This window comes from Candoia aspera, chromosome 2, assembly GCF_035149785.1.
Source record: "Candoia aspera isolate rCanAsp1 chromosome 2, rCanAsp1.hap2, whole genome shotgun sequence".
In the NCBI taxonomy this organism is placed as follows: Eukaryota; Metazoa; Chordata; class Lepidosauria; order Squamata; family Boidae; genus Candoia; species Candoia aspera.
Genome location: NC_086154.1, coordinates 244,060,053 through 244,072,110, shown reverse-complemented (window position 1 = coordinate 244,072,110; position 12,058 = coordinate 244,060,053). Strand labels below are relative to the sequence as shown.

At 37.1% G+C, this 12,058-nt stretch overlaps 1 protein-coding gene across 1 annotated transcript in view; it reads right to left on the bottom strand.

The window, feature by feature from the left end:
• The window catches only part of HCN1 (hyperpolarization activated cyclic nucleotide gated potassium channel 1), a 141,111-nt gene that overhangs the window by 109,337 nt on the left and 19,716 nt on the right, over window positions 1–12,058 (bottom strand). Inside the window, exon 2 of the mRNA XM_063295699.1 lies at window positions 1,267–1,690. Coding sequence (XP_063151769.1) covers window positions 1,267–1,690 — 424 coding nt within the window. The remainder of the gene's footprint in view (window positions 1–1,266; window positions 1,691–12,058) is intronic.

Here is a 12,058-nt window from a genome sequence, read left to right as displayed (position 1 = left end):
TCTATTCTTTTACCAAATCTTTTCTCTTGACATTAGCATTGTTTGTCAAGATTTATTTGTGTTCCATACAGCAGGAAAAGGAACTCTCTTACACTCTGTATTCTTTCTGAAAAGAGCTGTAGAAGAGTTTCCAGGCTCCTGTAAAACAGTACCAAGGATCAAGGAGGATCCAGTAAGACAACTGAGCACTACTGCGTTGCACATCTTTCCAAATCCTATTTGCTGATGTTAAAACTACACCGTGACTCATCCCCTCATTGAAGAAATTAAAAAAAAAAAAGAACAACTCAAGAAGGTGAGTTTGAAAATAGCTGCATGACTGTATTTTCCACTGACTTTGAGTAGCTACTGCAATAAAAACAGCATCAAGTACAGTTCATTATTGATTATAAAAAAGTTACAGCTATTATATACAACAATAAGGACATTTAACATTACTAACATTACCAACAAGCCAGTACAGAAAGTGGGATGGTGCTAGCATTACAAATAAGCAGCTGCAGAACTATGATACTGCCATAGCAGTTTTGCATGAATGCACTGCTGGCAAATCTAATCGAGTTCTTGGGATGAAGTGTGTTGACCTGTCCTCTGCATGAGACCGAGAGCAGGTTTTAAGATCCACAGGAAAAGCCCATTTGCGTGGCCCACTTTTGCGAAATCACTTTTAGAAGGAATACGACAGAGGGCTGTATTGGTGACTGCTTCCAAGTTCTAAAACTCCTTTTTGAGATCAGGCTAAGCCATCTTTTCACTGCCAGGCAAGGGTGTTTTTATTGATAGTTTCTGGTGCAGAAACTGACTTACAGATTTTAATCTGCTTAGTGCTTTTATTTATTTAATCAAGCAGCTGCTGTTAGGCATTCAATTAATTTGAAATGGATCTCTTTTAAACTGTAATTATAATGTGTTTTAATTATCTTTTATTATTATTTTACCTGCATTTTATTCTCAGGCCCCTTATGTATGATTTTTGATGGAAAGGCATGTTATAAATGTAGTAAACATCTCATTGTTATTTTTTATGGGTATTTTCTTTCTCACAGCATGAACATTATCATGCTGAATCTCTAACAGTTTTCTGTAAAATAGCTCAAACACCATAATAAAATGAACTAAACAATTGATAGAATTAAAAAATAATTAACAAGACAAAATGCAATTCATACCCAACAAGCTAAGAATTCTCACCTGTCTTAATTTAGTACCATTATTATCATTTTAAAGCATTAGAAGGCTGAGTGAATATGCAAAAGAGAAACCTACCTCTTCCCACTGATGAATATACCTTATTAATCTTGAAAGTCGTAACAAACGTAGCAGACTTAGGATTTTTGTGAACCTCACGATACGAAGTGCTCTAGCTGTCTTATAGACTTCCGAATCCATTCCTTTTTCTACAATAAGAAAGATATAATCCACTGGTATGGATGAGATGAAGTCAACCACAAACCAGCTCTTTAAATAATTCATCTTGATGACTTTGGGGTCTAGTATTATCTCAGAGCTATCCTCGTTAACAGTGCCGGTTCTAAAGTTCATGATCAAGTCCAATAGAAATACAGTATCTGATGCTACGTTGAAAATAATCCATGGTGTGGTTGTCTGTTCTGTGAAGAATGTGATTCCAACAGGTATAATAACAAGATTTCCAACCATCATGATAAGCATTATTAAGTCCCAGTAAAACCTAAGAGAAATAGAGAATGCAATGATTAAGCAAAGCAACATGTAAATGTCTATTTATTCTCTCCTGTGCATATATGTTTTTTAATGGACAGCGTGTTAAAATTGGAAGAAACTAGATTGCACTCAAGATTTCTTTCATCAAATATACAAAACAGAAGTGGAAATCATCCCTTCATAATTATTCATGTGCCTATGAATGCAAATCATACCTTCAAAATAACATTTTTTCCCCCCAGTGGTTTGATGGTATATTTTGGCTGAGAGTCAATTCCCTTTGGTATCTTCAACAGAAGCACTTCCTGTCCACCAAGAAACAGCTTGGATGACAAAAAGTTGTCTGGAACTAAACCTTTAAAAATAATTTGTGATTGTAGTTACACTGAAAGTATTGGTAAGTGCAAGATAGGATTCTAAAAGAAAAATCTCAACAATCTGGATGGCCATTGTTGGTGATAGGTTAGTGAAATCCTATATTGAACAGCATGAAGGACTGGATGATTTATGAAACTCCTTCCAACTCATACATTCTATGAGTCTATGAATCACTCCTTGTAGTAACAAAATTATACAGATTCAAAGAGAGGGAAAGTCAGTATGGTGAATTATGCACTTCTTGCAAAATTGTTGATTTGCCCAGCAAACTTGCAAAACACACACTTTGGTTCTATTGTTGAAAAGTTCTTTTTTTAACTGAGGAAGTCTAGGTATGACAACGGTGATTTTCTGGTGTAGAGTACATTCAGAGTTATACAAACATATTCAACTTCTGTCCTTCCTTCCTATCGATAATTGGCATATGGAATAAATTTGTCATTGTGCTGCAGAATTACCTTATTATCCCATGTCATATTTGAAGGCATATGTGGCATATTTCTCAGCCTTCCTGTCATAAATTATCAATATGTCTACATAAAAACAGTAATTCCTGCTGTTAATTGTGGATACTATGGTAGACCAAAATAATTCACTCTTAGGCATCCTTCAAGTGTAAATGCCAAATATGGTACAATATTTAAGGAAGAATGGACAATATACTGTATATCGCATATCCTGTGACAAATAAGGCAGGTTACTTATTTCGTTACTTATTTTTTATTATCCTTCCGAGGTCAGTAAAACAAGTACCCAGCTTGCTGGGGAAGGTGACAACTGGGGAAGGGTCATGAAAGCAGCGTCCCCCCAAAGGGTCAGACATGACTCGGTGCTTGCACAGGGGACCTTTCACCTTTCACACACTTATTCTGTAGTCAGACGTCCATCTTGTATATGTAGCATTTTTCCAATTTATGGACAACTTATAATGAGTGTTTATTATAAAGGTGGCACACAGAAATTAAAAAACCTATTTCATTTATTGTAGTTTTCATTATATGTAATAATGTCATTATATTTGCCTAATCATGATTTGGCAGTGAAACAGAGCTACTAGACATGTTTCTCAGCCTTAAAAAGCACAAGGTAGACATATATCGTGAATTATGGTCACATTATTTTACTTTAAATATTTCTGTCCTGTTTTTCTATATCTTAAGTGTCTTTAAGATCATTCAGGATCAACAAATAAAATAAAATCTTAAAATATAAAGTCATACATAAAGCAGGGGAAAAACAGAGATGCCAAACTAGTAAGATATTCAGTGGTATAAGACAGCAAACTATGGACAGAAACAATGGAACTTCTGGACAGAAACAATGGAACTTCTGCAATGAAATAAAATCCATAAAACCTTGGGAGATTATTTAAACCATGAGTTTATAGACATGGTGCTAATAGCACCAGTGTGTCCAGTGACACATTTCTTGGAGCCTTACCATTTTATTATTGCTACAGTTGGTTGCACAGTCAGCCAGATGTTTAGACTTGGCATTTTTATCCACCTATCGAGTCCTTCCCACTGGTGGTGGTGATTGTTGTTGTTGCTGTTGTTCTTATCATTATTATTTTAGTTTCTGTTTTAAAAGTGAATGGAAAACTCCATTCTGCAAAAGTAAAGCACTGGCTTTACTTAATCTATAATCTGTTTGGACTCCACATTGACCCTAAAGACCTTTTCAGAACTTAAAAATAGTAGGGGTCTATAGTTTAGGAAGTGCCTATCTGCTCAGACAAAAGATAAAGGTAAGCTGAGGGTGGTAGGCAACAACCTGAAAGGACAAAATGTAGTTTGGAGTGACTTAAAATATCTCTCCAAGTGCTCTTAACACATGAGTACGAATGATGAAAGAAATCTATTTTAAAAAAAACATTTTAAAGATACTGATAAAAACCTATCCTTTAAAAATCATGAAATGAGAATTAGATGTAATAGCTGTTGCACTAGTATAGCAACCTAAGCTATTTTTTGGAGCAAATATCCAGGCTTGTTCCCATGATATTAGAATACTATTTTTAGCAATATCTCGAACAATTCTATGCCACAATTCAAGTTATCTAAGCACATCACTAACTTTCCAAATAATGGGAAGTAATTGTTCTACTTTATTCTGCACTATTCAGAGTCCACCTTGACTGGGCAACACCCTGTTGGGTTCAGACAAACTGGAACAGGTTCAGAGAGGAGTAACGGTCAAGGGACTAGACTTGACATTTAGCTCTAAGAGGAGAGGCCTGAGGGAGGATACAATAGTACTCTTCAAGTTTTTGGAGAAGCGGCCAAGTTCTCTTCCCTATTATTCCAGAGAGCAGAACATGACATAATGGATCTTCATTACAGAAAGAGAGATTCTGGTGGAGGCACTGAAGATGTTGCCTAGTCTGGGAATGAAACGTCTGCAAGAAAACAACAAGGCTCAGAGAGCACCAAGGACTCCGCAGTTCAACCCTGAGCTACAAATATTTGCTTCAATTGGAGTATTTTTTATAAAATCCTAAGACTAAATGCCAGGTTATCCAGAGATCATGGGCTCCCTTCACTGGGTATGTTTAAATGGAAGGTATACAGCCATGCTGTCAAGTTCCCTGCAGAATGATATGTTTCAGAAATAAACAACTGAGGAATTATCTCAATTAAAACCTGAACTCAAGATTTGCTCTTGGACTCTGATATAACTAAAGGCTGTCCTTCATTCTACAGGGCTCTAAAGATGCTCAGTTATAGAACAACTGGTCACTTATCAAAGCTGATGGTGAGGTTGAGCAGGTGCAGTCTCTTGGAAATACTGCACACTTTCAATAGTTCCTAATTTGGATTCAGAGATTCCTTGGGGCTTAAATGGCTATAATGAGGTGCCATGAGATTAGGTCAAGTCCTGTCACAGGAAAGTAAAGATTCATGAGGTAGCTAATTAAAATGAATGGGTGTAGAGGACATTTGCATGAAACTGCAAGATGAGCAGAAATCTTAAGAGCAAGAATTCAAAAGTCATAGGTCCCCAAAAGAGAATGTTGCTATTGCCACGACTGCTTAATAATAGGGGTTAGCAGATTTTTTATTTCCATGTGTGTATATTATCTTTCATGGCAAACTCTCCTGAGGAGTTCACAATATTTTTAAGACCGTAAAATGAATCAGCCATGTATCATTAAATCCCCAATCCATTTGAAATATTAACATGTTTAGAATATTGTTATGCGGTGGATTAAGGCAGCATAAAGTATTACAAGAAAAGTAAATCAGTAACAAGACAGTTTCCACTTTGCTTAATGTCAACTTGTAACAAAGCTTTCATAGCCTATAACTGCATTACAAATATTTACCCCTACTGCTTTCTTTTTTCCAGACTGAGAGTTTGTGATAAGCATGGGTGGTTTTTCTGGGAATTTGTTGAGTCAGAATTTCACTATCATTCCCTACTGATCAAATTAATTCATATTTGAATGCATATGGCCTGGAACAACATTGTGAAAAGGTATAGTTTTCACTCTAGACTTCGTATGTTACATTTTCCCTTGGTTGTGATTGTGGTTGTCTATCTACGGGCCACAAGAATTCTCATTCCATACCCAGGCAAAGACAGATACCTGAAGACGGTTACTTGCATTGCAATGATAACACAAAAAAGTAAATGCTTGGTATATATTGCCATGTGGCCAAACAAGCATAAATCTTTTTTCTTTTGTATGAGTGAATCATCTTTGTAAAATGTCTATAGTATTTACTTCAAATCTGGTTTAGGGAAAAAGTTACTCCTTCTGAATCAAGGCTGTGGGCAGAAATTATTTCAGAAGATTAGCTACCAACTTTTTTTTTTTTTTACCTCTTCTATGACTCTAACAGAAACTGTAACACATTCCAAAGCATCTACAGGTAGTCCTTGAGTTACAACCACTCATTCAACAGCCGTTGAAAGTTACAACAGCACTTAACGAGGGGGACTTACAACTGGTTCGCAAAGTTGTGGCCATTGCAGCATCACCACAGTCACATGATCATGAACTGGGGGCTTGGTGCCTGACTGCAATTACGTTGCAGTGAGCTGTGGTCATATGGTCACGATTTGACATTCCCTGCCAGCTTCCCACAAGGAAAGTCAATGGGGAAGCTGGCAGGAAGTTGGAACTCACTCCTGATCCTTAGCACCTACTCACGCCCCCCCACACACACCCATGCTCCGGAGCACCTGCCTGCAGAACCCTCCTTGCACACCCTTGCACCTGCCCATGTTCTGGAGCACCTGCCTATGCTCTGGATCACCTGCCCATGGCACTCCCTGTGGTACCGATGCACCCACAAGCCTGCTTTCCTGGGATTCCTGCCCCTTCCCACTTAATGACCTACACGGTCCTGGGGTTACGATGGTAACCCAAGGACTACCTGTATTGAGAAGGAATGACAGCTGTACTATCTGAGTTCACACAGATTCTTCAACCCCCGTTTCCCAGTCTGGACTGTGAGTGATTGCTCTATATTCAAAAATCATTTTGTGCATTTTTGTTAATCCATTAGTTTGAACAATGGCTAGGCTCAGCATCAGAGTTCCCTGAGGACATATTTTTCTGAGATTCTGGACATACCAAATTTATTTTTAAATTATTATATGAAGAAAAATGTATTTCTCTGTCTTTACTAAAAACAATTTTATCCCAGAATAAAACAAGCAAAAATATTATCAAAATATAGTTCTTCCATATTCTGATTGTTACGAAGTGTAGAGATCGAGCAAATGGTTCAGCCTTGGAAGCTTTAATACCATGATTGTCAAAGCATTGAGTTTTAATTTAAGAATATTTGTGTTAATGTTAAGCACTATGACATATATAAACATGTCAACAAATTATCTTTTTGAATACAGGAATTATTGTGCAGAATTAGAAGTGAAAATGACCTATGTAGAGTCATTTAACACTTTAAGAAATGGTCTGCAGTGGCCAATGTTCCTTAGAAATTAGTTGCAGATTGTTCTTTTCCCTTATTCATGAATTCACCATTGAGTTGTATTTATGGCAATCTTAACTGTCATTTACTGCCTGGAAAATCCAATTTTCTTATTTATTTGTCTCCATTTTGGTTGCATGATTCCAACACAGTGCCTTGTTCAGTTCTAACAATATCAAAGGTAATATGATCAAGTATTTCTCAATAAATGCAAGTATTTTTCTAAGGAAAGTGAAACTAGAGTCTGATTTGCTAATTTATTAAACAGCATTCATATACAAAAAAAAAATACCTGCTGCATTTTAACATCTTATTAAAGTCACAGTTTGTAACGTGATAATTTTTGCAGCTTAGAGCTAGTTGGTGAAGAGCAACTTGAAGAAACGAGAATACAAATAGATCCAGTGCTTGGGCAATCACCAGATTAGCTGCAGATTTCAATTGCCCTTGTAGATTAATCTTATCCATGCTGAGTTGGCAGTTTGAGTTGACTCGTCTAAATTTAATAGGATTTAACTTGTTATGTAAGCATCTGGCCACTCAGTAATATTTTATAAACTAAACAAGCATTGGTCAAATATTTCAGAACATTGGTGTGCTTAGAACAAGCTTCCAATTATGCCTTTTGGGGATGGGGAGATATTTGTGTCTGTCATAAGATGAAAAGCTCAAAAGCTTTCACTGTGTGGTCACTAAATTATTGCTGTCATACTGATCTAAGCTCTGCAGTCTTCTGAACCAAAGGAGAGAAGTTCTATGAACATTCAGTTCCATAGGACGCCCCAAGGAATTCCCACTGGATCAACAATCCTTGTAAGAGCTTTCAACTATCTCTTCAACTTCATCCTGGACTCTGGTGACCATCCTGGTTCTCCTTCTTCAACCACAGCACCCCAAGATAAACCTGGTAGGAATTTCAGAACACTTGAAGGAGAGAAGCTTTGCAAACTGAGAGTGGCAGAAAAGACAGAGAAGACCCAGCTATGCATAATGAATTAGCAGAGGAGCATGGCTGAGGGAGAACTGGCAGAGTCCTTAATCAGTTCCTTGAGCCCACTTCATAGCCAATTCAGTTCCTTATTCAGCAGAGCCTTAAGGTGCACTCCACTTGGAGACCAAACAACTTTCTCAGTTAGCTTTTGAGTGTGGCACTTGAGGTTCCTCCATGAGAAACTAATGGGAAAAAACCTTTGAATGCACTAGTCTTGAATGCACACTCAGTCATCCCATCCACTCCTCACCTTGACACTGGTTCTTTGCATCTCTTTGTCACCAGTATTTGTCATAATCAGTGTTTGCAAGAGATCCACAGAGGAGGCAGCTGGCTGCCTTTCCCTTGCCACTTCTTGAGTCTTCCATCTTCTCTTGTACACACAAACAAAACTCAACTTCCTGCCTGCCCCCAAACTCTGACAAACATTTTGCCAGCCATTAAACCATCCATGTCTTCTAAAGGGCAGTTAAGGGAGCTAAAAGCAGAGGCAGCAGAAATCTGGCCGAAGGCAGGAGTTTCTAACTTGCCTAGCAGCACAAAAGCGATTCCCCTCCCTGTTCACTTTCCACAGTTATGTGCATGCACATATGTGTCCTGAAGAGGTCTGCTAAGTTAAGGTGATATCCTGTGCACACCTACTATGAGTAAGTTCTACACGGCTGTGTTGGAATTAATAAAAAAAATTAGGATTGCACTGCTTAGCTGCAATACACATGTCCACTGTGTGAATACACTCACATGACAATCAAGTTTGCAAAAGCAGGTGGACGATAGGAAGGTAAGTGCTTAAGTGGCTTCAGCCAGGTATTCACAGTGGAAAAAATCCATGCCATCAATTCCCACTCCTAAGTAGAGGATTCATTCCAAGTGAAATGAAAAATGGTGATTCTCTTACATAATTTTCAGTCTCACAATATTAAACTGTCACACCCAGCCTGGATATGTATCCCTCAGTATATGCATATTACTTTTACTTTATTATTTATTATTCACTTTATTTATTAGTTTTCATTTTATTGCTAACTTTCTATCACTAGAAGTTTTCTCCTGATCAGAGCTCCAGGACTTTTTTTTAAAACAGGTTCTGTAGCCTGAAAAAATTTGAAACTCCCTGATTTGCTGAACAACTCTGGATTTTACCCTGAAATCCCAAAGCAAGCCCATTTTGTTGTTGTTTATTAGAGCTACACAGATTTATTGTTGTGTGGATACCAGAACACAATGATCCTTTGAAACAGGGATAACGACAGAAGAGGTCAAAACATCAAGATGGTGTCCACGATCATGCAACTGCACATAAAAAGAGGTGGGGTTTTGATCATATAGATGTTGCTGCCATTTTGCCTTTTTTTTAACCTCCCCTGCAGACAGACATCTCTGTTTTGAAGCATGCTGTCAAGTCAACAGATGTCCTGTTCTAACCAGTATAGTGGCCACCTTGATTTACTTGCTGTTAGCAAGATAGATCAGCCAATCAAGGCAATATGACCCTGCCTTGATCACAAATCACTGAAGCAGAACTAATGTGTATGTTGTCATATAATTACTCACTAGCTTTTGTATGTCCCAAATATATGAAGTCAATTCTTATAAGAAAAACTTTTCAAGATGCATTTATAAATTTATTATTTCCCAAAATATTCTTTAAAGAGTATGTTGAAACAGAAAATATATTGTAGTCTAGGGACTGCAGTTTTAATTGTTGTGCTTTTTACTTTCTCTTTGGGGGGGGGTGCATGTTTGTGTTTGTACAACTCAGTGAAATCAGGACTAAAATGGTTTGGGGCTGTTTATGATTGAATGCATTAGGGAAACCCAGCCATTGTCTTAGGAGATGGTATGAGCTGGGCCTTCACATTTAGGCATTTATGATAATTGTGCATGGCATGTCATGTGAACAGTTGTATTTTCTTAAGAAATATTTAGGGTTTAGTGTATTGCATAAACTCAGCTTCTCTATACAGAGGAATATGAATCTGGGATAGAACAGCCTTTAAATAAAACCAACAGGAAACAGAACATATGTGTTTCTAGTTGACAGAGTGCTGTCAATACTGTACAACAAATGCAGATAAAATGGTTTATTTGGGGGTAAGCATGGTGAGGTGAACAGTGGCATCCATAGGGGGGAAATGGGGGTCATCACCGTAAGAAAAGCCCTGTTCCTTTTGTGCACACATTCATTATTCTGATGCAAACAGGAAGATCCTTCAGATGTCTCTGGAGGTGATGTACCAGGCAGCCAGTGAATGAAACCACTACAGATATGAAACCTGGAAAACCTATTAGAAGAGGTTAGGTTAAGCCCTGGAGCACCCCTGGGTGAACTCTCTGCCTTGGCTACGAACTATTAAAAAGCATGACCTGATAGAAAACCTGAAGTCCAGTTTTGTAAAGATCTGCAAGCTGCAGGACTTAGCTAGGTGACAGGAGCTTAGAGAAGATTTGTGCTGCCTAAAGCTCCAAATAATGCTGTACCAAGGAGATCTGTTTTAAGTGCAAAGACTTCTCTATAGCTCTGTGGGTGATTACAAGATATCTAGAAAAGGAAAACCTTGTTTTCAAAATCAGCCAAGGTCAGGTCAGGTTACTTCAAATCATGGGTAAGTATTATTTGATAGCTACATAGTTCAGACTAAACACAACTAGGGCAGAACTAAACTGCCCCATTTTCCTCAAAATGTTTAAACAAATCATCTATCTGTGTTGGATTTATCTATGTTCAGTTATAACAGGCTAGAGTAGTCCTCCCCATCAGAAGCAGCAAGATGCAAGATTTTTTTCAGTAACATTACTGAGCGCCTTACTGATTTTAAAATGTATGTCCATATGCAAACTAGGACAGTTGGCCCCTGTGAAATCATATGTATGCCTATATCCATCAGAAAGAAGCCATAACTAATAGACAGGTAACAAATTTTGTTCTGTAGTCTATATTCCTTGAAATCTCTTGGAACAAACATTCTCTCTGATTCTTGAGTGCACAGGGTAGACCCAGTTGTGTGATGATATCGAACAGTTCCACAACTGTTTCTTTGCTTCAAACACATGGAACACAACCTAAGTTGACCATGAAAAGTGCTTCCAGTTGAGTAAGTTGCCCATCACTCTAACTGCTGATAAGTTGCTGTTAAAACAAGCGCTTGAGGAATTTAGGTCGTTTTTGTCCCACCCCTGCTTTATCTATCTCTGTTTGTCAAAAAATAACTTTATGCCTAAAAATCCCCTTTCGGTCTCCGAACTAAAACTCACTGCATTTTTAATCCATTTTGATTAATATTTTAATAGATTAAATGAAAGGAAAAGTTAATTGAAAGAAAATTCATTTCAATTTTTCTTTCTAAATTACCATGGTTATGTTATGGCACAGGAAAAAAAAACAATGAAAGTTCATAATCTAATAAGGAACATTTTGTAGATAATAAAAAATCTTTGTTAACACTGAATTTAACAGAAGATTTAATGGGAAATTGTGCAGATGGGAATACACTGACTGCTTTTATAATATTTACTTACGACTTAAAGCTTAAGTATTCCCAAACTGCAGTTTTTAAGTTAATGGCCTATTTTACAGCATATTAAATACTTCTTTTCAGAAGTCCTGATGAGTTCAGTGGACTTACTCTCAGGTAAATGGGTACAGAATTACATCTTTAATTCTTTATATGTATTGCTTAGGTAAACCTGGTTCTCTTGTGCACTATCTTCATGCTGGATTTTTTTTAATTAAAATAATTAGAGTTGGGAGGGATAATTACAATAGCTGGTTTGGGATATTTTTTCAAGAAATACTACTTCTAAATCAAGATGCTACTTCAAACCTTTACTTTACTCTCTAGTATTTTAAGAAGTCTCTTTTTAAAGTAGTTGGTAATATCCTTATATTTTTTAATAATTTGGGTCTCAGATTCAAGTTGAGATCCTTGTATTTAGTTACTTTCGTCAAGTACAAAATGTTCTGACCTCTTTTTCTACTTTTGGAATATCATAGATTATCTATAGTTTAAAAAAAAAATGTAAAGCACCAGCAACATATGGTAACTACACCTAAAAGGCCTGC